The sequence below is a fragment of the Mytilus californianus genome, unplaced genomic scaffold (assembly GCF_021869535.1).
Source record: "Mytilus californianus isolate M0D057914Y unplaced genomic scaffold, xbMytCali1.0.p SCAF_11, whole genome shotgun sequence".
In the NCBI taxonomy this organism is placed as follows: Eukaryota; Metazoa; Mollusca; class Bivalvia; order Mytilida; family Mytilidae; genus Mytilus; species Mytilus californianus.
The window spans coordinates 26,584,596-26,611,168 of record NW_026262593.1 but is presented as its reverse complement, the minus strand read 5'-3'; the positions used below and the strand labels follow the sequence as shown (position 1 = coordinate 26,611,168).

The following is a 26,573-nucleotide window of genomic DNA, read 5'->3' as shown; positions in this document are numbered from 1 at the left end:
TGTCAAATTGCATAAGAGTTGTAAATCAGTCTTGATAATTTTATAACCTAATTAGTGAGTACATCAAAGTTCCGGTCAAGATCAATAAATAAGACGTCATTTAGGTAAACAAATCAATTAACTTGATGGTCAATTTTTCAATATTTTAATTGCAACAATTTCAGTATCCGCCAAAATATTTAATTGGGATTTAAGAATCCACCAAAATTTTTCGTATACTTTGTTGCCCCTAAATCGCGAAATTTTACACCCGCGAAAATAACCTGCTATACGGTATCTTTATATATCTACAAAAATACAATCCAGTCTCAATATGAAGTTGAGAAATGAGAAATCATTTATATTGTTTTTCCACCTTAGGCCTTTTTAATAAAAGGAATTATCAATAAAACTGAAATCAATTTATCAGTTTTGTTTAAAGTCAAGATCACTGTGTCAAAATTTCTAAAAGAATATTCTTGATCTTTTTTGACACATGGAAATTAAGTATTTACAAATGGACAATAAAAAAAAAGCTACAAACAGTAAGACAAACACTAAATTTCAGAGCAATATTAACCTTTATTTGAATCTACTGCCATTAGCAGATTAAACAAAACAAAATACTACATGACAGCCACAGGACCTCATAAATATTTTATCACAAAATACCTTCAATTGAACAGATCAATATGCTTCTTATTTGATGTTCTGTTAGTAAATATTGCTGAATATTTTAGTAGGTTTTCAATAGTTATAATTGCAAGACAGCTTTAAAAATACAATGCCAAAGTGATGGAAATAGGGGCACTATTAGGGTATCCCCCTTAGGTCACAAGGTAGTGTTTTTTTTTATTTTCCTCAGGTCAACACCCCTTTAAAGCAAATTTGAAAGCAATATTAAAGGTTACAGGTCCTTTTAAATGGGACATTGGATTACAAGTTGCACGCTAATCCCCAAAGGTCGTAGGTCTGATTTGACCATGTTGGAGCCGCAAATCGATCTTTTGGCTTAATGAGTGGAAACAGTATAAATGAATTGAATTTAAATAGTATGACAAAAATGTACAAGTATCAAATTTCTTTATAAATTACATAAAGTGAAATCTTTATTTTCTGACACATAATAATCATTAACAGTCACATGATCTACACATCACATTACTCTCTGACATAACAAATGTTTGTCTCACTTCCACAGCTTTGTACCACTACTTCCTCTTATCCTACAATAGAAAGAAAAAAGGCATTACAGGTCTTTGCTATTAGGACAAGTCCATTAAAATGGGTGTTTAAGGGTAGGAAAGGACATAAAAAATCCATGAACAACCAACATACTTCTTTAAGTATTATTTCTTACTTAAAATTGAAATACAACCATGTATGACTCAAAACCCTTTTTATACGACCGCAAAAAAATTTTTGTGGTCGTATATTGGTATGACGTTGGCGTCGTCGTCGTCCGAAGACACATTAGTTTTCGCACTCTAACTTTAGTTTGAGTGAATGGATCTCAATGAAATTTTACCATAAGGTTCAATACCACAAAAGGAAGGTGGGGATTGATTTTGGGGGTTATGGTACCAACATTTAAGGAATTAGGGGCCAAAAAGGGGCCAAAAATAAGCATTTTTGTAACTTCCAGACATAACTTGTGTGTAAGTGTATGGATCTCTCTGACATTGTACCACAAGGTTCCATATCACAAAAGGAATGCTGGGATTGATTTTGGGGGTAATTGCCTCCAAATTTTAGGAATTAGGGGCCAAAAAGGGGCAAAAAACAAGCATTTTTCTAGTTTCATGACAATAACTTGTGTGTAAGTCTATGGATCTCTCTGACATTGTACCACAAGGTTCCATATCACAAAGGGAATGCTGGGATTGATTTTGGGGGTAATTGCCTCCAAATTTTAGGAATTAGGGGCCAAAAAGGGGAAAAAAACAAGCATTTTTCTAGTTTCCAGACATTAACGTGTGTTAGTGTATGGATCTTTATGAAATTGTACTGCAAGGTTCCATATCACAAAGGGAAAGCTGGAATTGAGTTTGGGGGTAATTGCCCAAAAAGTTTAGGAATAAGGGGCCAAAAAGGGGCCAAAAATAAGCATTTTTCTAGTTTCCAGACAATAACTTGTGTTCAAGTGTATGGATCTCTCTGAAATTGTACTGCAAGGTACCATACCACAAAGGGAAGGCTGGGATTGATTTTGGGGGTAATTCCCTCAAAATTTTAGGAATTAGGGGCCATAAAAGGGCAAAAAATTTTACAAGCATTTTTTCTAGTTTCAGGACAATAACTTGTGTGTAAGTGTATGGATCTTTATGAAATTGTACTGCAAGGTTCCATATCACAAAGGGAAAGCTGGGTTTGAGTTTGGGGGTAATTGCCCTAAACGTTCAGGAATTTGGGGCCAAAAAGGGGCAAAAAAACAAGCATTTTTCTAGTTTCCAGACAATAACTTGTGTTCAAGTGTATGGATCTCTCTGAAATTGTACTGCAAGGTACCATACCACAAAGGGAAGGCTGGGATTGAGTTTGGGGGTGATGAATCATAAGGGGGTTCAAAAAATTGGTGGGGGGGATTTTTTTTCCCTTTTTTTTTCTTTAAAATTTTCCATTTTAAATTGGTTATTTCTGATTTATATATAAAAGCAAATAATAATGATATGCATACATGTGAACCTCCCAACGGGAGTACAATAATCCCGTTTTCAGGGGTCTCCTCCCGACCTCCCGTTGAAGAGAAAAAAATCCAGTGTATGAAATTTTTTCCCCAACATATCATCTCAGACATCTGGTGTAACTGACATTACCTGAAGTTATATTTTACATGTAAATCAATTAGCATGCATAATTATATGGCTTCACTTGTCAGCTTGGGTGTCAAACTTACTGGTAATCAACAATTTTTACCTCAGGCTAACTGCTGTTGTGTAATAAAAACTTTGTGTATTTATTGGGCTACTTCCCTTGATTTATCCTGTTTTAAGTTTCTTTCCTTTCAATAATGTAAATTTTTAAAAGAATATAAATAAAATATAAATTGAACAAATAATCATAAAAGGATGGTAATTAAATTATTTTAAACGTCTTAGGACAAATAAAAAAATAATAATTTGAAAATTATTTGAGGGTTCTATACTTCCTTTCAAGACTTAAATTGAAATTTATATAATAACTATGACCCTTGATTCTAGATCTTATATATATGTTTCTTAATATGCAAATATAAACTAATTGCAATTGCTGATAGTTAAACAAATGTTCTGAATGCAATGATTGTTCTATAGAATAATGATATAAAAGATATGAATTAAAAAATTTAAAAAAGATAGAGAAACTTTATAAGTACAAGGGTACTATAAACAAAATACATTCGGATGGAAAGTTGAAGAATACACACTTTAAAAGACAATTTTTACAGCACACGGTTACATTTACGTCAAAATTTATGTCGACTAAAAACCTCCTGATCTGAGTCCTAATCTCCTGACCAAAATTTCCCAATCTCCTGATCTGAGTTTCACAGTCCATCACATGTATGGATATGGTTTGAATAGGTAAATTAAAAATTTTTAAGTTCTTAGACCACTTTCATTCTGTGTCAGAAACCTATGCTGTGTCAAATATTTAATTACAATCCAAATTCAGTGCTGTATCAAGCTTGAATGTTGTGTCCATACTTGCCCCAACTGTTCAGGGTTCGACATCTGCGGTCGTATCAAGCTGTGCCCCAGCGGAGCATTTTATTCAAATTTAAAACTTCCTTCCTACCCTTCATCATTTATTTTAATGGTATAGCCCTAACTGACACTGCAAGTGAATTTGACATTGTAATGTTCCCATGCTGTTTGGTACATTTGTGACTTACTTATCTTCTCAAATATGTGTAAGCTATAGTGAAAGTTTGTGTAACAATATTACTTTTGTAGAAATTATCGGCTGTTTCATTGATGTACCATGGTATTACCAAATACAAAAATTCCATTTTATTCAAACAAAGGAATACAGCAGATTGTTACCCCGAGAAAACATTGTCAACTGAGGCGAAGCCAAGGTTGACAACGTCTTTCCGAGGGGTAACAATCTGCTCTATCACCCTCTCAGATATGTGTTATTTAATTTATTATACTGAATGTTCTGTTATTACTGTCTATTAAATTTCAAATTCAAAGTAATAAACTATGACATCTTGTACATAACAACCATCCGTATTTAATAAAGTGCACACTTGATCAAGTGTCTCCGTGAAGTGTAATAGAGTATTTACTATAGGATAGAGTAAATTGTCTCCCTCATATTACCCAATCAAAATCTGGCATTTTGACATGCAGTATAATAAAATAAAATAACTTATATGGATATTCAATACACACCTACAATAGAAGAGGGGCATTATGTTTACTGATCTATGCGTCCACTGATATTTCACCTGTCCTTTATTCCCTTCGTCTGCCCTATATCAGGTTAAAGTTCTTGATTCAGGTAATTTACAAAGAGGTTGAGGTCACATCAAATTGAGGCTTCGTACATATGTTCATTATGATATGAACTTTTAAAACTATATGCCATATTAGGGTTTTGATCCAAATTTGCTGCTTCACTGAACATGTAAATACGATATTGCTAGCAAGTCATCGTGGCCTATAAACACATATTTTTGTAACAAACAGATTATCAACCAACAGAATATTGGATGGATGCACAGACCAGAAAACATAATCCCCAAATTATTGAAGGCCATGAGGGCATAAAATGTGTGAAACTTCTTTCAGCCTTTGAAAGAAAAGAATATATCAGAATAGGCTATACAACTGCTTTGATAAGCTATATTATACTATCACCACCACCACATGACGGAATCAGATTGTGCTATTTGACAGCTTACCCTTTAGTTTTAGATCCTTTCTTTGGCTTATCTGATGACATAGCTATATCACGACTATCTGTTACCATCTGTTCCTCTGAATCTGTTTGTTGTGTACTTTTTAATGTTTTCTTTATATTTGCAACCTGGAAGACATTGAAAATATTATAAAATACATACTTTTTACAACTAAATTACTCTATATAAGTAAATATGTTGTTTTTTTTTAAAAGAGACATGCATAAGGTAATCTTAAATTTCTGGAAGCACTTAATTATTTACCTCTTGTTCCATTTGCTGTTTAATCCTGATATTATTTTCTTTATTTTGATTGGCCTTTGTTATCTGTAGTTCTATACTTTGTAAAACAGCTTCACATCCATTGCACCTGAAAATAAGATGGGTTTTAGTATGGACTAATCCTATTAGTATTTACCATTTTTAAAGTTTATGGTCAATTTCTCTTTATAAGACACCTTTTTCTTTAGGACAAAATCTGGAATCTATGAAATTTTGCTAAAGTAAATATATGTACTGCCATTTCAATGATCTTGACTTAGTAACTTTGATCTTCAGATATATAGAAAGACCGTAGACAAATGACACAAGAATTTGACTGATAATCTAGACGCTTTGACCAGTTAAATGTTAATTCTCCTAAAAAGTCTAAATATAAGACAGTATGAAATACACTTTAAATGACAGCCTTATATAGCTATAGAGATGGGCATTAAATATATGGTTCAAGTGGTCTTATTCCTCACCAGTCCTGTAAAACATTAATGATCTCTGGTACAGCTTCAGATCTGATGTCACGACCAATGGCATAGTCCACTTCTAGTCTCTGATTCTTCTGATCTAGTTTACCATGTATTATATCTGCATATATCACCTCTATTATTAAATCCTGAAGGAAGACAGTACAATAAAATAGCAATACAATTATACTCAATTTCACTATTTACTATAAACCAACTAATTTTTGACAATATTTTTTTCCAGTTTGGCTCTTTCTAGCAGACTATGCAAAAAATCTTATTCACTAATTTCGATCTCTGTTGATGTATTCATATCCTAGTTAACATGTTCATGATGATTTTTCTACTCGTAATAGTTGAAAAAATAAGTAAGTTGATAATATGTTCTTTGGCAATCCAGCACCAGTAATCATATTTGTATTTCTAGAGCTGTTGTTGTGTGTATTATGTCTTATGTTTCAAGTGAAATAACTTATATGCGGATATAAAAATTTCTGACTATACTGTATGAAACTTTCACCCTTAACCATTCTAGAGTCAGGAAAAATGACCATTCCCCCCTGATCTTTTCAGAAATCAATTTCTCATACTCTTATAGACACATGGTCAATCAGCATAAATTATGTCATTGAACAATCCACTCTTACAGTGACTACATAACATAAGCATCATGACATCAAAAATGTACAGGAAAATTCATAAATGTGAAAATTGTCTATTACAAAATTTTTACCCTCATGCTAAAGATTTTAGCAACAAGACTCTTTTGTAAAATTGCTATTTGAAATCAACGAGAAGAACATTATTGGGTATTCTAGTCATCAGTTGATAAAAACCTCTATCTTCAGTAATAGGAAATACCTCTAAATTTCTTAAATTCTGTATGTCAAGTTCTTGCAATAATACTGAATAAGGAATGTGCTGAAAGAAAAAGACAAAGATTTCTTATAGAATGGTAAATTAATTGATATTATAGTCTCTCATTTAGAAGTACTGTAAATTTGTATGTGCATTTATTATTGCAATTTTATTAAAATGGAACTTAAATATCCAACAATATATGTATCATAGATTTGATATAAAATAACTATTAAAAGCATATCAATTTCAGTGGTTTTGTTATACAGCATGTCTTCATATATCTACTTCGCCAACTTTTGTAATTTTTTTAATATTGTAATATGTATGGAATTGATATAGCATTTTTTTCTTTTAGGCACTTTTACTTTTTTGTTCATCTCTATCTAAATTAGGTAATGTGATTGCTTTACAAAATTGAAAGTATCTATTATTATTTAACATGACAGTAGTATTCTATTTCTAAAATGCAGACAATTAGAAAACATCACAGCTTTTTAGAACACATTATTCAGTTCTTGTAGTGTAAGTTATACAATATGGAACCAATAATACCCAGTAACAATAAGAATATTAAAAAATGCACAATAGATTTCGATGGATCATTTGGTGAAACAAAAACTTCAATTTCTACTACCGGTATACATGTACATACTAGTACTAATTTATAAAAAAAATTCGTAAGGGGTTCCGCGAAACCCTGTGTCTCACCTACGATTGCTGCTGTCAGTGTAAAAGAGTAATGTTGACTTGAAAAGTGAGTCCATTTATCAGTAAAATACAGAATTTAATAAAATTCAAACTTTTTCTTTAGATGCTATTTCTTGGTCTTGGAGATTAGCTTTTATCCAAGTTTCATAACAATCCCTGAAGGTTTACAAACTTATCATGTCAAAAAACTTTAATCCCAGACTGTCTGTAAAGGTTAACTAAAAAACTTATTAGTCCATCTATCAGAAAAATACTGAAAATGAAAATATATTTTCAAAACTTTGCATCAGACATTATCTCTTAATCATAAAAAAGCTTCTGCTAAAGTTTCATAAAATTCTATGTAGGTTTGACAAAGTATTTCATATGTTACAAACTTTAATCCCAGACTATATCTACTTGTTAACTGTAAAATAAAATAAGTTCATTTATCATTAAAATATGGAAAAATGAAAATAAATATTTTCAAAACTTTGCTCTGGATACTGTATTTTGGTCATAAACAAGCTTCTGTCTAAATTTCATAAAATTCCATGAAGGTTTGACAAAGTTATTGATGACTGAAAAACTTTAACCTCAGACTGAATCTGAATGTTAACTGTAAAAAAAAACTAAGTCCATTTATCAGTAAAATATGGAAAATGAAAATAAATATTTTCAAAATTTTGCTCTTAATACTGTATTTTGGTCATAAACAAGCTTCTGTCCAAATTTCATAAAATTCCATGAAGGTTTGACAAAGCTATTGATGCCTAAAAAAACTTTAACCACAGACTGAACCGAAAATTTTTCCATTTATAAAGGGACATAAATCAAGAACAGTAAAATTACACTACCATATTCAAACTTGATCTGTGTTTGGTAGTAAAATGCTTTGTGTATAAGTTTCAGAACATTTAGTTGTGGTAAAGTAAAGATAGTGTGCAGAAACTGCAAATTTGCAAATTTTTCCATTTATAAAGGGACATAACTTGAGAACAGCAAAAGTGATGCCACCCTTATTCAAACTTGATCTGCGTTTGGTGGTTATAAGCATCACATGTATAAGTTTCATGACATTCGGTTGAAGGAAACTAAAATAAGAGAATGGAAACTAATTTTGGGTTGAACAGACAGACAGACATATGAACAGATGTACAGATGGACAAGGGTTTAACTTAATGACCAGACCCCTCCTCCGTGACGGGGGCATAAAAAATAAAAATCTGAAAAAGTTTTAATTATGTTTATCCTAGATTTTTTAGTTGCAGTTAAAGTGTATGTTATATGAAACAACCACAAAAAAATACCTACACTTTAAGCTTGATGAAATTAATACCATATTTATATCCATACAATATCTGATAATGATTTATAAAAAAAATCTCACATTGATGTGTTATTTGTTAGAACCAGGCAATGATAAGGAAATTATTGTATAGCAACAAAATTGATCAAAGTTTTTTACCCAAGCTCTTTTGGACAGACAGACAGACTGAATAACAGAGGGATTCAAGCGGTAACTAGACCTGCTTTTGCTGTTGGCCACACAGGTAAAAAAGTGATGAATAGATAATTACATGGCACTTACCATTTAAACCCATAAAACACATAATTATGGTAAATTGAATGTTTTATGTTTAATGCCATGTCATAGACAAACATATATATTGGGGTTAACACAACAAGAACAAATTATAATAGATATTCCTTTAATATATTGATATTTACCTTTGTTTTTGTTGCTAGTGAAACAATCGTTAATTGTCGCAGCTTTGTCATTTGAGCTGGGGTAAGGTCTGGTAGTTTTCCTTTTCTTTCTGAAAAAAAATGTAGCAGTCAATCATAGAACTTAGGGTTCTACAACAAAAATTTTGAGAAAAAAAAACAAATATGATCAAACTAATATTTTCTCAAAGGGAATGCATTTTGATGGCAATGTATATAAAGCTCCCTTATGCTTGGCTGTCTTCTATCTACAGGAGATTCATGTACTATGTAATTAAAATATTACCAATTTTCCTCCAAGTACATACACTATGAAATAGACAGGATTTCTTATTATGCTCTGAATTGCCAACAGTTTATCAAAAAGAACAAACTCTTTGTTTATCTCCTGATTAGTGAAAAACCATTTTGATTTTGCTGACATTTCCACTACCCTTAATAATTTGGTTTTAGTAAGATAACACTATGGAAGATGTATCTTTTTCATTTTTGGTTCACAATTTTGAAGCAAAATGTCTTATTTGGTAGCAAGTTGCTATAGTGAAAGAATAGTTGATACAATTTTATGTACTTTTAACTATTGTTAACTTACTTGCCAGGGGTAAAACAAAATAATATAAGCATACCTTTAACAACAGTAGAAATTTGTCTTTGTTAGTAAAAGTTTTTATTTTGTTTATCGAAATTATAAGATTTCTCTACATTAGCTTCTACAACTTGTTTGTCAAAAGTAAATGGTGCTAGGAAATAATAGATGCAAGAAAGATATGGGAGATAACTCATTAATGATCCATCATAAGAATGGAAATGGGAGATAACTCAGTATCTTAAACTATTGTTTTTAATTACCTTTATAATCACTGTAGGTACCATAGGCAAATATATTTAACAAATCAAAATATTGAGCATGAGCTCCAGTGGCCAACTGTAAATAAAAAGAATCATATTATTTTGTTATTGTTGATAGCATATACTATTGTGACATCATGGAATCTGACTTATCACTGAGTTTTCACTTGCCATGAGCAACATACCAGGTGCCACTAGTGGAGCAGGATATGATGTCATTCTAAAGCTTCTGAGATCTGAATGGGGTTTGTGTTACTCAGTTTTCAGTTTTTTGTGAGGTGACTGTTGTTTGTTTTTTATTTTTTTTTTCCATTTTGGCCATGGTTTTGTCTGTTTTTCTTTGATTTTATCTTCTACATCTTTTTGAACTAATTAGTATGAATAATGCACGCTTGACCATAGGCCTACCAGCCATGTCTTATAAAATTTCTATTGGGCCTGTAAAATCTTCTGCTTCAGGCCAATAGAATCCATACAAATTTTCCAATAATGAGTGTCAGGGCCTTTGGCTGCAACTTCATAGTGAAGACTTAAGTTTATGTTAATTTTTTTTTCTTTTCTTATTATTATATTTTATCTCGGACTCTTGAATTGAGTGTTCTTTTAAGTCAAAGCTGATGTTTTAATTCTTATCTAAATACTCTTGGAAAGCTTTTCCAGATATCATAATCTGACGATGACTACTGACTTCTTTTAGTGAATTTCTTACATTATAAAACATTCTTCAATTTAAATATGAATAAATTAATTATTTATGCACACAAGAACAAATAATTTTAAAAAGATTACTACTCTGTACCAAACATTTCGCAATTTAAAAAGAAATTTGAGAAATAATACAATAAGGACCATAGACGATTTCTGGTGTTATGAAAGGAACTAGCTTATTTTCTTTGTCTTTTTTAGCAAATGTTTTTCCTGTTGTATTGGTAACGGAGACTGAAGTTTATATACAATGTACTTTGTTGAAATATTGGTTCCTAGGTGTTATCAAAACTCATCAAAAATAATTTAACAGGCTTATAATTTTGTATGCCAGAGGCAGGTTTTATCCACAACAGACTCTTCAGTGGCGCTCGAATCAATACAGTTTGAAGGCCAAATCAAATACGAAGTTGAAAGGCATGAAAAACCTAAAAAGTTGTGCCAAACAATGAATAAGGCTAAGGCAATTTATACCAAGTGGTATAAAATAAGAGTGCTGACTGTGCTCTATGATATGTTTAAATGTTCTAAGAAGTCTTCAATTTAAATGTTTACTGAAAAATTTGTGTATGCCCCATGAAGTAAGCTGCTGAGGTATATAGTGTTGCCCATGGCCTTCATACAGTTCTTTATAAATCTTTTAACTGAAGATATTAATCTGCTTTTTTGGTATACAAGTGTAATATGATGAATATTTACCAATTTTTTGCCAGAAAGATGCAGGGGATGAGGGGCAATCATTTTGAACTGACACGGCTAGTTGGAAGTATTCTTTCTTGTTTATTGAATGTTTCATATGTTTTCTTGTCATTATTATACACTACAGCTGATGTGGATTCTGTCATTTCCATCCGTTCATGTTGGGCATTGGCAAATCTTTTTGATGTACCCTGTGCTCTCTCTTTAGAATAGACATTTCATTTTTTTGTCTTTTAATCATAAGAATTGATAATACAATACCTTGGAAAAATAATATAAACTATTGTATTCAATGTTTGTAAAAAATATTAGGCTGAATTTGAGTGGTCTTTCCACAGTGGATAGGTGGAAAGATAAACTCAACTTAAATGGTGTACATGTACGTTACGGTTACATGTACCTAGAAGAAAGGCCACAAAGGATTGATTTGATTTCAGTCTACTGTGTTAAAGTTTACATGTGACTGTTTAAAATCACCGAAAAAATTAAGCTAATCACTGAAAGTGAAAACCCTTAACCTTTGAATAAATATATATTTCAACCATTACCATGACTGCAATCCAACATTTGAGATTAAATATTTTTTATAATAAGAAATCCATTTTATATTTTGTATTTCTACTTACTTCTTTAATATTTGGCATATCCAATAGTTCTCCAAATACATATACACCAGGGGCCTCTAGTGCCTGTTTTATCAGTTCCAGAGCTGCAGCACCTTTAGCTGTTTTAGCCAGTAATACAAACTGTTCTAAAGGATTACTACTGGACTTTTCTGTCATTTTGTCTAAAAAAAAAACATAAAATAGCACAGATAGAGTAAACCAACTTCATAGTTTGACATACATCTAGAAGTTGTTAATACAGGTTGGTTGAAAACTGAACTTTAAAGCAAAAGAGATGATTTCAATTTTATTATTGTAATCTTTCTAGTTCCGTGTAGCAACATTCCAGCAGCATCTGCATATGGAGTATTTGTTTTTTATCTGATATGATTATCACAGGTATGTGTTTTCTATCAGGATTTTCTTGATAGAGGGTTGCTGCTTCCTGATAGTAAAGTTGAATTCTTTCAAACTCAAGTTTAACCAACATCATCATGATTTTGTTGAACCTTATGGATTACATTCATTTGTATCTTTTTCACCTATGACTCAGTATGAGGGCAAGGCTATACATGACAACATGTATGTTCCACTAGTTGAATCTTATGTATTACATTTATTTGTATCTTTTTTCACCTATTAGACTTTCACGACTTTTCATGACAACATATATGTTCCACTTGTAGGAATCCGGGTCCGTTCGCCCTGATTCACGTTCACCCTAGTACCTGTTCCCCCAGGGTCCATTCGTCCTGATTTTTATTGTTGTCTAGTTACTTTATTTTTTATAATTTGAACAGAGTATGTTAAAGTTTTTTTTAAAATTCGCCAAATATTTGTATTACTGCAACCAAATATTTATTTTCCTTTGATTTGCATAGTAGAATACTATGTATTTATCTTTATTGATATTTGTTAACAATTTTAATAATTCTAGTCAGTCAATTTATGCAGTATAATAATAAATGAACTTTTATATCCTTTTCATGTTTAACAATTTGTACATCATTGTTTTTTACTCATTCCAAGCTGACTAGTTTATCAAAACAAAATGTTGTTTTGTATTATTAATCCATCAAAGACAATTATTACAACAATCAGTGAGAATTGTTATAATGATGAACAATTAATGCTCCAAAACACGCCATCAGTTTTAAATATTTCCATGAATTTCAAAACCCAGGGCGAACATGTCATCAGGGTGAGCGGACCCGATACCCACTTGTTGAAGCCACAATCTAGTCTTTCGTTCCTTTATTGTGCCAATTTGTGGTACATATATCATCAAATGTAATTTATCCATAAATATTTACTTGCCATGAGCAGCATCACAGATGCCACTACAGAAGCACAACTGCAGCACCTGAGTTCCCTACTAGTGTTGTTTTAAAGGAGTGGTTGTTGGTTTTATTGACTATTGTGATATTTAATTTTTTTTAATGTCTGTATTATCTTCCTTAAACAGTCTGAGTCAATTATATTCTCTGTCCTGGAACATCTTAAGTTCATTAATGCTTTCACACCTGTCTTAGGATTAGAGAATTTACATGTACCCATGTTTTAAGTATGGTTTGACAAGAGATGTTTACAAATCAGCCATGCTTAAAGGAACGGATTTGAACAAAATAAACATAGCCTACCAAAACGTCATTTCTATGACTATGTAAATGTCGTCATTTTTCATTGTAATCATGATAATGCGAAATTTTTGTATACATATATTGACTATGCATTTTTTTTTCTTTTAAAGACGTGTTTACCTGATTAAGTAGAAAAAAACGAGAAAAAAACTGCCAAAGTGACAAGAGTCAGGGGACGTAACTCTTGAGTTGAACTAAAAGTTGAAACTTTTCTGGTATTGATCAGTATTTCCGTTCAACGTCCTTACGATGATCATGTGAAAATAGATTCTCATGATAGATCTTTCTGACGTTTAAATAAAAGTCATTGCGCTCTGACACAAACATTTAATTGTAATATATGTCTCTGGTCTTAATAAATTTTCCATTACAATATCCCTTCAGAAAGTCAATATTTTCTTTATGATGCAAGAATTTACTTTTTATCTCATAATCTCTATCTGTCCAAGTTGTATCTGCATTTATATTTCGACGCATTTACTCGACGATTTAATCATGTGTATTTTTATAATGATACACCAATATGTTTATCGTGACACAAGTAGCAATTTCACTGAGTAATGTTGTATGTCAAAATACACCGTCAGCAAACAGACTTAGTTCAATGATAGATTTGTAGATTTGCGCTGAGACTACTATAACATGTGTTATAGTAGTCTCAAAATTGCGCCATAACCGGTTATTTCCTTATATGTCCTTATTTGTAATAGCGTTATTTTGTCACCTACATTTTTGCTATATATTTCATATAAACTACGCTTTTTCGACAAATTATTATGGTGTCATTTCATGTTTGATTTTAATTAACTTAATTAGTACCAATAGAAGATGAATTTTCACACCGGGATTTATATTTGTATATATTTTTTATTGTAAAGCGTTCTCCTTTTCTGGTAATATAAACACAAGTATTATTATTTGTCCAGAAATTTTCTTTATATTTCAATTAAATGGAAATGAAAAAAATAATACATGGTCACAGAAGGAGAAAGTAAAAAATTATGAAAAAAAACCAAATCATAGCATTACTCCAGACAACATGACAATTCTGCGTTTTCTACACATTCATGTTCTGTCCCCTCTGGTCATCATGACCAAATCACACAGACGAGGTCACAAAAGTTTTATTACCGGGTAACTTGAGACCCGGTTTAATTAGTCACGTCACAATGGTGTAAATCTGATAATGGATTCTCATTGGTAAATATTAGCTTATTCCGTATGAAGTAAAGGCTTTCTTAACGTCTGATTGGGTAATATTGGGGTGCATCTATTATATATGAGCGTATCCGTAAGTGAGGCCGGAAAGAAATCACGATAGTAGGTCATGAAAATGACAATGAAGTGTTCATTCAAGTTGATAGGGAAGTGTTGAATCGATATTTCATTGCCGCAAGGTGAAACGCAAAAGTGTTTAAAATTAATAGAGTTTTGTTCTGTGTTTATTATTCAATCGTGTTTGTATCATTTATAAATATTACTTTTTTAACTTTCGTTTTCATAATTAACTTGTTGATGTGTATTAGATCAGTTCCATCAATAATATTACAGTTATCACTCATGCGTATCGTTATACAGGATAATAATATTACACGTTTAATGATATCTATAAATAGCCGAAGCATTAGCGATTATGTTATGTATAAAATGCACACGTAGTGATTTAACTAAGTTACGCTATATTAAGAAACACACCGTGTCGTGAGATACGGCGCGACATGTGAAAAAACACCCCCTGTTTAATCTTATTTTCACCAAAAAGTATACAGATCGTTTGACCATCATAAGAAACAACTATGTTAAGTTTCATGAAATTTGGATAAGTCGTTCTCAAGTTACGGTGCGACATGTAGACGCCGGACAGACGGACAGACAGACAGGCGGACGCCGGACATTTGTATACCATAATACGTCCCGTCAAAATTTTGACGGGCGTATAAAAACCGGCAAGAGTTTTGGAAAAGCTATTACTTGTTTTATCATCAATCAGAAGAAACCGGAGAAAAGTCTGATATAATTGCTTATTGAAGTAATAGGGCATAATTGCATATTTTCCTGTCTAATAGAAATATCTATTCATTTCATCTTTTCCACCCCTTCTGAATAACCAATAGATTCTTATTTCAAAATTTTGAATTATTCGAAATACTAAGGAATAGATTACCTTAGCTTTTGAATTATTCGAAATCCCTACGAGATGCTTTATTGTTACAGAATACGTATCTTGTAAAAATAGTGTTTAGTAAAGGTTAATTATACAGCTGATCTATTTGAAGTTGTCCTTGATCTGATAAGCAAACAACAATCAGTCAATCGGTGTTGTAAATTGATGGTTTTGATCCTTTTTTTTTGTGTTTGATGCTGCTTTTTTTAAAGCAAGTTACAACTCCTTTGGGAGAGAGCGAGGGGAACTTGCACGGGCGTCATACGGCCCCAGCGAATCATACAAAGTCCGTCAGACATCTGAACAACACTGGACTACGACAAACACAACATTGTATAACACATGTCGAATAATCTACTTAAAATGAATGAGTTTTGAATGAATTAAACAAAGACCAAAGTTTCAAAATAATAACAATATACATTCAGGAATTATTACATAAGACAGCAACTGACGGGATTCCTGACCTGGAACAGGCACTTGAATGTATGTCTCAAGTATTTCTGTCAATGCATATGTTGAATAAGGCATCGCTAATCAAATCCAAATAAATTATTTAGAAAATTTTTGGGACGATTTTAAGCTTTGCCCCATGGTGTAGCTGCGAAAACGTAGCTCTTAAGGTCCTTTTGATGATTTTGATATTTGCGGACCATAGAAAAAAATTCAAAGGACAATAGAGCTACGTTTTCGCAGCTACCCATGGTGTTGAAGGCAATAATATTAAATTTTAACCTTCCTAAAGTAACAATCTGATTATCGTACATTATACTTAGGTTAAAATAATTTTATCTAGGTAAATATAGATTAACTGAGATAAAAATAATTAAAATCTATTTCTACCTAGGTAAACATAATTTAAAGGTAAAACATGATTTTACCAAAATGAAAATATAATTGTACTTATAAAGTAAAAATTATTAATTCTAAGTATGGTTTTAAACCGTCACTCAAAGCGACATGGCTTCTATCTGGGTACTAGTACATATACGTCTGCATTTCAATATAATCGTTGTGGCATTCATTTCTTATCAAATAATTATCAAAAATATACCAAAACCTTAACTTTGCAGATGGCGAACATAAGAAGATCGAGGTATTCTATTCAGGTTGGATTGGTCTTATTGGCGATATTCTTGATATCGTGGTTCATGTACAAAGTCTAACCAGGACTCAGAAGATCAGGTATGAGTAAAGATATGTATATAAATTATGTACCAAGTCTCACCAAGACTCAGAAGATCAGGTATAAGTAAAGATATGTAGATAAATTAAGTACAAACACTCACCAGGACGCAGAGGATCAGGTATACAATACAATACAATACAAGGTATAAGTAAAGATATGTACATAAATTCTTGTACAAAGAATCACCAGGAATTAAAAGATCAGGTATATAAATTGATTTCAAGTCATAATCAAGATGGACAAAACCACTATCTAACGTTAAAATATTACGCTTGAATAATACGACAGGGTTATATTGCCTGATTTGTCCTAGGGAATAGCCACCCCCCCCCCCCCCCCCCCCTTCCCCAAGTGGTTGTGAGCTATTGTTCTGATCTAGGAACAAGTAGTTGTGTAAATACACAACGGCTAAATAGTATGTTCCAGGGAGTGTAGTTCAACAAGAAGTATAGATGTTTATAGGTTAGATATAGAATTTAATTTTGCTGATAAACGAGGGTCTGGATTGGGTTCTCAGAAAAGAGAATAATCGACAAAAAAAATGAAGAATAGAGATAAATAGGCAAACAAATATAAAAGAGTACGTAATCATGTGGTGCTTTAACATAGAGAATAGAGAATAATGGACAATAATTAAGAATAGATGATAAATTGCCATAACAATTAACGAATACAGAACGAAGACAGCTCCTCTAGACCCGCAAGACAATGTGTACCAACACTCCACTACAACACTCATTGTGTTTGTCAAATAAGTTCGATACATACATGAAGTAATGATAAGTCATTCATACGACGATTTTTATGAAAATGGAAATGAACGCTTTATAAAAATTATTTTGGTTTTGAGACGGGATGTAACATCTAACACGAAGTATACCATTAATACTTTACTAATATAATAACGCTATAAGAAACAAGTATTTCAATAATTTGTGTATCAATGGGACAAATCATATGAAAAATCGAAACTAAATTGTAGACTTATGATTACTGACGTTAAAGCTGTTTACAAAACTATTATGCATTGTTCAGAATATCAGATGGCAACTGCAAAATTTGTTACTATATATATATAAAAATATTAATTTTCGCGAACCATTTAGGTCACGGAAATTCCATTTTTTGCCATCAGTAAGGAGAGTTGTACAAATAATGTGAATACACAGAACCCCGATCCAATTCATCTTTTGCTAAAAATATTTATCATTTTCTGTTTTATATCTCCTAACATCATTCCATTTTTCTCTAATTTCGATTAAAATATGCCAAAACCTGCATAAGATAAGATAAGATAAGAAAACTTTATTTTGATTCGGCATAAGTTAAAAGACACAACACAAGCTCTAAGGAGCTTTTGACCGAATATAAAAACATATACATAACATAAAAACAGTCTAATTTGACATATAAAACAACCTGTTATACGAAGTTAAATCTCACTTACATAGCATGCAATAAAAATTTAGCAACAAATTTAAAATGAAATAAAACATGCTAGACCAGAGCAAACAAAAGCAACATAAATAATAAACATCTCAAGAATTATCTGCAAGCAGAACATCGACATTCCAAACCATTCCAGGACTGAACAAGACTTTTAAAATGTGAAAAACTATTTTCAGTCCTGAAATGGTTTGGAAGGCTGTTCCATAAAGTAGCAGCATCAAATTTGAAAGATTTTTTACCGTAACGGGTTGACTTTACCTGTGGAACATCTAGAATATTTACATACCGGAAAGAATACTTAGATTTTTTGACACTCACCAAATTTTGTAAGCACACAGGAGCTATATTATTTATAATCTTAAAAGTTTCTAGAGCCATTGTTCTAATCCGTCTAATCTGCAAGGAGGGCACCTTAGCTTTAAGTAAGAGGTCCTCGTAGGGGCTGGTAAAATCCTCATATACAAAACGGAGTGCTCTTTCCTGCACCTTTTCTAATTTTTTGGAATTTTTCTCAGTGCAAAAATGCCATGCCAAAGGACAAAAATTAAAATTACTAAGAATAAAGGTATGAAAAATAGTAAGTTTACTAAGTCTATCCAAAACTGAGCCCAAACGTTTTAAAACATTTAATTGCTGTGATGCCCTCCTACAGATTGAGCTGATATGAACATCAAAATTTAACTGATAGTCAATTTCAATGCCTAATAATTTAACTGTTTTTTCACATGTAAGGTTCGAGTTTTGAATACGTATAGATGGGTTTTGTTCAAAGGTCTTTTTGCCAACAGCCAAAACTTGAAACTTATCGGGATTTGCTTGCATTTTATTCACCTGGAACCACTCAATAAGTATTTTTGACTCAGATTCCAAAGTTGAAATTAATAAATCAAAATCTGGAGTACAGAAAGACAAAGTATTGTCATCTGCATAGTTATATAAACTACCATTTTTAACAAAAAGAAAAATATCATTTATAAATATGTTAAACAACAATGGCCCTAGTATAGAACCCTGTGGTACGCCTTTATGGATGTCAGCCAAATCACTCAGAACATTGTTGACTTTAATTTGTTGTTTACGATTAGATAAATAGGACTTTAAAAGAGCAACTGCATGGGGGGATACACCATATGCTGATAATTTATCTAGCAAGATATTGTGAGGCAGGCAGTCAAAAGCCTTAGAAAGATCCATTAATACCGCTGCAATGTACTGGTTTTTATCGAGAGCTTCACGCCAATCTTCTAACACTCTGAGAAGTGTGGTCTGACATCCATGTCCACGTCTAAAAGCACACAAAAAAGGATTAAATATTTTATCAAAGTATTCAGTTAGTTGAATTTCATATATTTTTTCAAAGATTTTAGAAAATATGGGTAAGACACTAACTGGTCTATAGTTTGTTTTTAATAATGGGTCACTCTTTTTATGAAGGGGGGTCACTTGGGCTTCTTTAAGTTTGTCAGGGAAACAGTTATTTTCAATTGACAAATTTACAAGAGTTGCAGTAAAAATAGATGTATGCCCCAAATAAACATTCCCCGATTGGTTGAACTACTATGGCGTCGATGTAAAGCAACGAAAGCCTCGATGTAAAGCAACGCAAGCCTCGATGTAAAGCACACGCTTCCCAAGAGTAAGGAGAGTTGTACAAATAATGTGAATTCACAGACCCCCGATCCAATTTATTTTTTGCTAATTTTGCTAAAAGTGTTCATCATTTTCTGTTCTGTATCTACCAACAACATTCCATTTTTCTATAATCCCGATTTCAACATGTCGAAACCTGCAGTAAAAATAGATGTATGCCCCAAGTAAACATTCCCCGATTGGTTGAAAAGCTGTGGCCTCGAACTAAAGCAACGCAAGAACACGCAAAAATTTCCGTTGAAATGTTGAACTTCGACCCCGAGCCGATTCACATAGAGATTTTCTTGCGCTCAAATGTAATTCTAAGTGAAGTATACTGGCAAAGTAAAATTATGTTCTTTTACAGAAATATTTACACATTTTATTATTAATGTATTGTCATGCTTCTGCATATTTACGCTGAGCTTTAGTTTAATATAATTCTATACAAATTTTGTTACGTCAAGCATTAAGAGTAAGAATATATTTCGCGCCTAAACAAGAAAATAATCTATGTCACCAAATAAGTTTATCAGCATCTTTCTGAAATTTTCCAACAGAAAATAGCGTTAATTATAGAGAAATTTTGGTGAGTATTACTTATTAATGTTAAGGTTCTCCAGAGGTGGTTCTCTACACCTTCTTGGCGGTCAATTTAATCCCATTTATCAATTATCCCCGATGGCGATGACACCCAGTCGATTTGTGTCATGAGTGAAAATCTTATCTATTTGATGAAACAACTTCTTCATTAACTGTACATGCAATATTTTTGTAGTTTTTGATAACCGTGCACATTCCCATTGCATGTCCGCAAGATAAATGGGTTATGCATTCGTGAATTGTGTAAGTACAGTAATATTGTGATAAAAATCTGTGACGGTCAGTGCGTGATCACGTGACATTATTATTTGTAAACAAACGGGCTCCCCATGTAACACGTGTCGGAACTATCCATACAAGGTGCAATCAATCTTTTATTTCACTATTTGATGATATTTCTGTGTCTGTTTGTAGGTTTTGCAGATCAGATCATCGACAGATGTCATAGTGTAGTTTCATAGGTAAAAAAGACTAAAAGTACCATGATTGTTCCTGTTCAGTAGTTATTATACGACCGCAAAAAAATTTTGTGGTCGTATATTGGTATGACGTTGGCGTCGTCGTCGTCGTCGTCGTCGTCGTCGTCGTCGTCCGGCGTCGTCGTCCGGCGTCGTCGTCCGAATACATATTGGTTTTCGCACTCTAACTTTAGTTTAAGTGAATGGATCTTTTTGAAATTTGACCATAAGGTTAAATACCACAAAAGGAAGGTTGGGATTGATTTTGGGGGTTATGGTACCAACAGTTAAGGAATTAGGGGCCAAAAAGGGGCCAAAAATGAGCATTTTCTAGTTTCCAGACAATAACTGTGGAACGGTGTATGGATCTCTCTGAAATTATACTACAAGTTTCCATACCACAAAGGGATGGTTAGGATTTGCTTTGGGGGGTTATGGCTCAAACCGTTTAGGAATTAGGGGCAAAAAAGGGGGAAAAACAAGGTTGTCCTGGTTAATGGACAAATACTTTAGTACAAAACATAATTTAAAGCAGTGTAAGGGAGATAAATCAAATACATCATTGAAATTATCTCCCTTACACTGCTTTTAAATTATGTATAAAGTAATGGTTAATGAACAATAAAGATAATCTAAAACAGTGTAAGGGAGGTAATCCAAATACAACGTTTTGGTTACTTCCCTTACACTGCTTTTAAATTATGTTTAAAGAAATGCATATTTATAAAGGAAGACCAGTAAAAATATCTGCAAATGTTTTCATCTTTTTTTTTTACAAAAAAATCCATATGAAAGATTTGACACTATATTATTATTGGTTCTATTATAAAATAGATTAAGTTAGCACTATGGTAAATTTAAATGGGTAATTATGGTTGCCTACTCCATTGGAAATTTGAATTGAGATTATGACCATATCTTGAGGGAAAGAATTTTTTTGGGGGAAAAAGGGGGGGGGGATAAAAAAAAATTGTGGGGGGCCAATTTTTTCTCATTTCAGATTTCAGAAATTAAAAAGAATTATTCTTCAAATATTATTTTTTTTTCAAATTTCAAATATTGAAAAATTTCAAGAAGTAATCTTTAATTGCACAGTATGGCGCATTAGATTTGTAAAATCTTTGATCACATTTATTTATTTGTTATGCCGAATCTAACAGTGTATTTAGATTTTTAATTTTGGGTCCAGTTTTCAAATTGGTCTACATTAATGTCCAAAGGGTCCAAAATTAAACTTTGTTTGATTTTAGCAAAAATTGAATATATGAGGTTCTTTGATATGCTGAATCTAAACATGTATTTAGATTTTTGATTTTTGGCCCAGTTTTCAAGTTGGTCCAAATTGGGGTCCAAAATTAAACTTTGTTTGATTTCAACAAAAATTGAATATATGGGGTTCTTTGATATGCTGAATCTAACCATGTATTTAGATTTTTTATTTGTGGACCCCGTTATCTAATTGGTTCATATTGAGGTCAAAAGGGTCCAAAATTAAACTTTGTTTGATTTCATCTAAAATTGAATTATTGAGGTTCTTTGATATTCCAAATCTAACCGTGTATTTAGGTTTCTAATTTTGGGTCCTGTTTTTTAAATTGGTCTACATTGAGGTCCAAAGGGTCCAAAATTAAACTTAGTTTGATTTTAACAAAAATTGAATTCTTGGGGTTCTTTGATTTGCTGAATCTAAACATGTGTTTAGATTTTTGATTAATGGCCCAGTTTTCAAGTTGGTCCAAGATAGGGTCCAGTATTTAAACTTTGTTTGATTTCAACAAAAATTGAATATATGGGGTTCTTTGATATGCTGAATCTAAACATGTATTTAGATTTTTGATTATGGGCCCAGTTTTCAAGTTGGTCCAAATTGGGGTCCAAAATTAAACTTTGTTTGATTTCAACAAAAATTGAATATATGAGGTTCTTTGATATGCTGAATCTAACCATGTATTTAGATTTTTTATTTGTAGGCCCCGCTATCAAATTGGTTCATATTGAGGTCAAAAGGGTCCAAAATTAAACTTTGTTTGATTTCATCGAAAATTGAATTATTGGGGTTCTTTGATATGCCAAATCTAACCGTGGTTTTAGATTTTTAATTTGGGTCCCGTTTTTTAAATTGGTCTTCATTGAGGTCCAAAGGGTCCAAAATTAAACTTAGTTTGATTTTAACAAAAATTGAATTCTTGGGGTTCTTTGATATGCTGAATCTAAACATGTGTTTAGATTTTTGATTATGGGCCCAGTTTTCAAGTTGGTCCAAGTTGGGGTCCAAAATTAAACTTTTTTTGATTTCAACAAAAATTGAATATATGGGGTTCTTTGATATGCTGAATCTAACCATGAATTTAGATTTTTTATTTGTGGGCCCCGCTATCAAATTGGTTCATATTGAGGTCAAAAGGGTCCAAAATTAAACTTTGTTTGATTTCATCAAAAATTGAATTATTGGGGTTCTTTGATATTCCAAATCTAACCGTGTATTTAGATTTTTAATTTTAAGTCCCGTTTTTTAAATTGGTCTACATTAAGGTCCAAAGGGTCCAAAATTAAACTTAGTTTGATTTTAGCAAAAATTGAATTCTTGGGGTTCTTTGATATGCTGAATTTAAACATGTGTTTAGATTTTTGATTATGGGACCAGTTTTCAAGTTTGTCCAAGTTGGGGTCCAAAATTAAACTTTGTTTGATTTTAACAAAAATTGAATATATGGGGTTCTTTGATATGCTGAATCTAACCATGTATTTTGATTTTGGACATTGGACCATAATAGGTAAATTAAAAAAATTCAAGTTCTTAGACCACATTCTTTCTGTGTCAGAAACCTATGCTGTGTCAAATATTTAATAACAATCCAAATTCAGAGCTGTATCAAGCTTGAATGTTGTGTCCATACTTGCCCCAACTGTTCAGGGTTCGACCTCTGCGGTCGTATCAAGCTGCGCCCCAGCGAAGCATTTTATTTTTTTTATAGAATTAGAAGGTAATTCTACATTAGTCATTATTTGAATTAAGTCTGAAAAAAAATGACTCAACTCTCTGTGTAATTTTCCCCAATTTTTGAAACATGCATAATTTAAAGAGCATTTGCTTCCCTTGAACCCTCCCCCCTTTACAAATTGCCCAAAACTCATACTCATAGTCCGAGATTACTCTGGTGTCCAACATCTGTTTTTGGGATTCCTGCATTTTAACTCTTTATTTTCAAATCGAACACACTCGGCCATTCAGCTTATTTGCATCATAAGTGAACGAGGTGTTAGATTATGTTTTCCTATTGAATAAGGGTAATTTTCATAAATCAGCTCTCATACATGTAATGCATTGTAAATTACTTTTTCTGTTGGTCATGTCACAATCTTTTAAAGTTAAAGTAAAAATGCCAGTATTGATGTGTCGATGTGAAAACTGTCCAAATATGAGAAAATAGCGGGTGGCAGGTCGATTAAACTTACTTTAATGAAGAGAAAAATGAACTTAATTGAGGCTCGATTTATATAGATTATGTTTTCCTATGGAATATGGGTCATTTGCATAAATCAGTTCCCATAATGTTGGTCATGTGACATTATTATAAAGTGAAAGTTAAAATGAGGGTGGTAATGGGGGTACCTTCATGACGAATAACGGTAAAAAATCCTGCCAAATGACGTTAACGGTAATTTTTGGTGCATGACGATAAAATACTTTCTTCAAGACGATAAAAAAATAGACAGATTTTGATGAATCGCGTTAATTTTTCCCCAAAAATAACGGTAACGATAATTATTTGAGACCTCTGACGAATCACGATAAAGATATGTTGACGAATCACGGTAAAATGTTAAACAACTTGATGCTAACGGTAACCGAAAATGACTGTTTGACGCCTGACGGTAAAGGGCATTCATACCCTCTAAAATGCCAGTATTGATGGGTCAATGTGAAAACTGTCCAAATATGAGAAGATAACGGTTGGCAGGTTGATCAAACTTACTTAAATGAAGAGAAAAATAAATAAATTGAGGCTTGATTTATATGAATCCAGTCGCCTCCACTTCGGACAGGCAAATATCATCTATCTGATATGGGACCAGCTGAAGTCCCACTGCCCTAGCTGGTGTCGCAAAACAGTCGTTGGAGGTTAGAGTAATCTCCGACTACAAAACTCAATTCCAATGACAAAAATGCCCTAATCTTAAATTTAAAGCATTGGAAAAGTAAACTGTAAACTATAATTTTGACAATGACCACAATTTGTTTTAGTTCAATGTACATGTAATAATATGCGGGATAATACATGAACTTAATACTGCTTCAAGGTTATACAGGTTTGTCAATGTAAAAATAAAATAATTTGTTTGCTAACTTAGGGAGCTACCATTTGATTTTTAGTGGGGGGGGGGGGGAGGGTCTAGGATGAAATTTGAAAAAAAGACAGGATGACAATTTATGTAAACAAGTCGGGATAAACCAATAGAAAAAAAGGCAGGACAAAAAAGAGTGAAAAATAAAAAGGCAGGACAGATTACATCTCGAACTAAAAAAAAATGCAGGAAACAAATTTTTCATCCTAGCCCCCCCCCCCCCCTTTTTCCCCTATAAAAATGGAAAGGAAGCTCCCGTATAGTGTTTCCTTCAGAGGGTGTTGGCCTGGAATGGTACCCTACAGTTTTCATATGCCTGTTCATGAGAAATATTATGGTATGCCTTTGTCTGTCTGTCTGCCCTGATCTGTCTGTTTCTAGCATGTTGTTCACTAACTCAGTAATATTTTCACCAATTTGCATGAAACTCTGGTGAATTGATTATATCTACTGACGTGAGCTCCCTTTTAGATTTTTAGGAATTTTATAATATACATTTTCAAAATGTGAGGTTTTATTCATTAAAAAAGGGGGATATTCATGTTAACGCCCATTAACTCTAAAAAATACTTTGTTCACCAACTCTTCAACGCTTTCACCAATTTGCATGAAACTGTTGTGAATTGATTACTTTATAAATTTTAGGTTTCCCGTTTCAGAGTTATATGGGATTGTATTTATGTATTGATGTGAGCTCCCTTTAGGTTGTTTTGGAATTTTAGAATTTACATTATCCAGTTACAATGTAAGGGGTTTTATTCATTCAAAAAGGGGGATTTCCATGTTTTCGGACATTAACTCGAAAATGCTTTAAGCAGTTGTTATTTGTCATGAAACTTTGGTTAATTGTTTATATATATCTATTGATGCAAGCTCCCTTTCAATTTAATAAATTGTGGGATTTTATTCGTAAAAAAGGATGGCTTTCCCAGTTTGCAGATTAAATTCAAAAGTTTGTACATGCACTTCTCTGGCATGTTTTAGTAAATGTGTAAATTATAACTGACATAACTAACTCTGACAATGACCACATATTTTTAAGTTCAATGTACATGAAATATACAAGGTAATGCATGTAGACTCAATACTGCTGCAAGGTTATACAGGGTTGTCAATGAAAAAATAAAAATTGTTTGCCAACTTTAGTGTTTCTTTCAGAAGGTTTTGGTGTGGTATGACACCCTATCATTTTTATACGCCCGTTTACGGGACGTACTATGGTATACTGTTGCCCGTCGTCAACATGTCGGACATTAACTCAAAACAGCTTTAACCAATTTGCAGAAAACTTTGGTGAATTGTTTATATCTATTGACATGAGCTCCCTTTCGTTTTTTATAAATTTTAGATTTT

At 32.3% G+C, this 26,573-nt stretch overlaps 1 protein-coding gene across 1 annotated transcript; it reads right to left on the bottom strand.

Annotated features, from left to right (window-relative positions):
* Positions 1–541: 541 nt before the first annotated feature.
* On the bottom strand, positions 542–13,598 carry LOC127719819 (COP9 signalosome complex subunit 7b-like). Its single transcript, XM_052226127.1, has 9 exons — positions 13,502–13,598; positions 11,763–11,923; positions 9,733–9,808; positions 8,887–8,975; positions 6,469–6,528; positions 5,614–5,756; positions 5,132–5,237; positions 4,871–4,995; positions 542–1,205 (listed from the first exon to the last, which is right to left on the bottom strand). Exons 2-9 carry the CDS (start codon positions 11,916–11,918, stop codon positions 1,169–1,171), a joined length of 792 nt encoding a protein of 263 aa, XP_052082087.1. The 5' UTR covers positions 11,919–11,923; positions 13,502–13,598; the 3' UTR covers positions 542–1,168.
* Between the last annotated feature and the right edge of the window lie 12,975 nt (positions 13,599–26,573).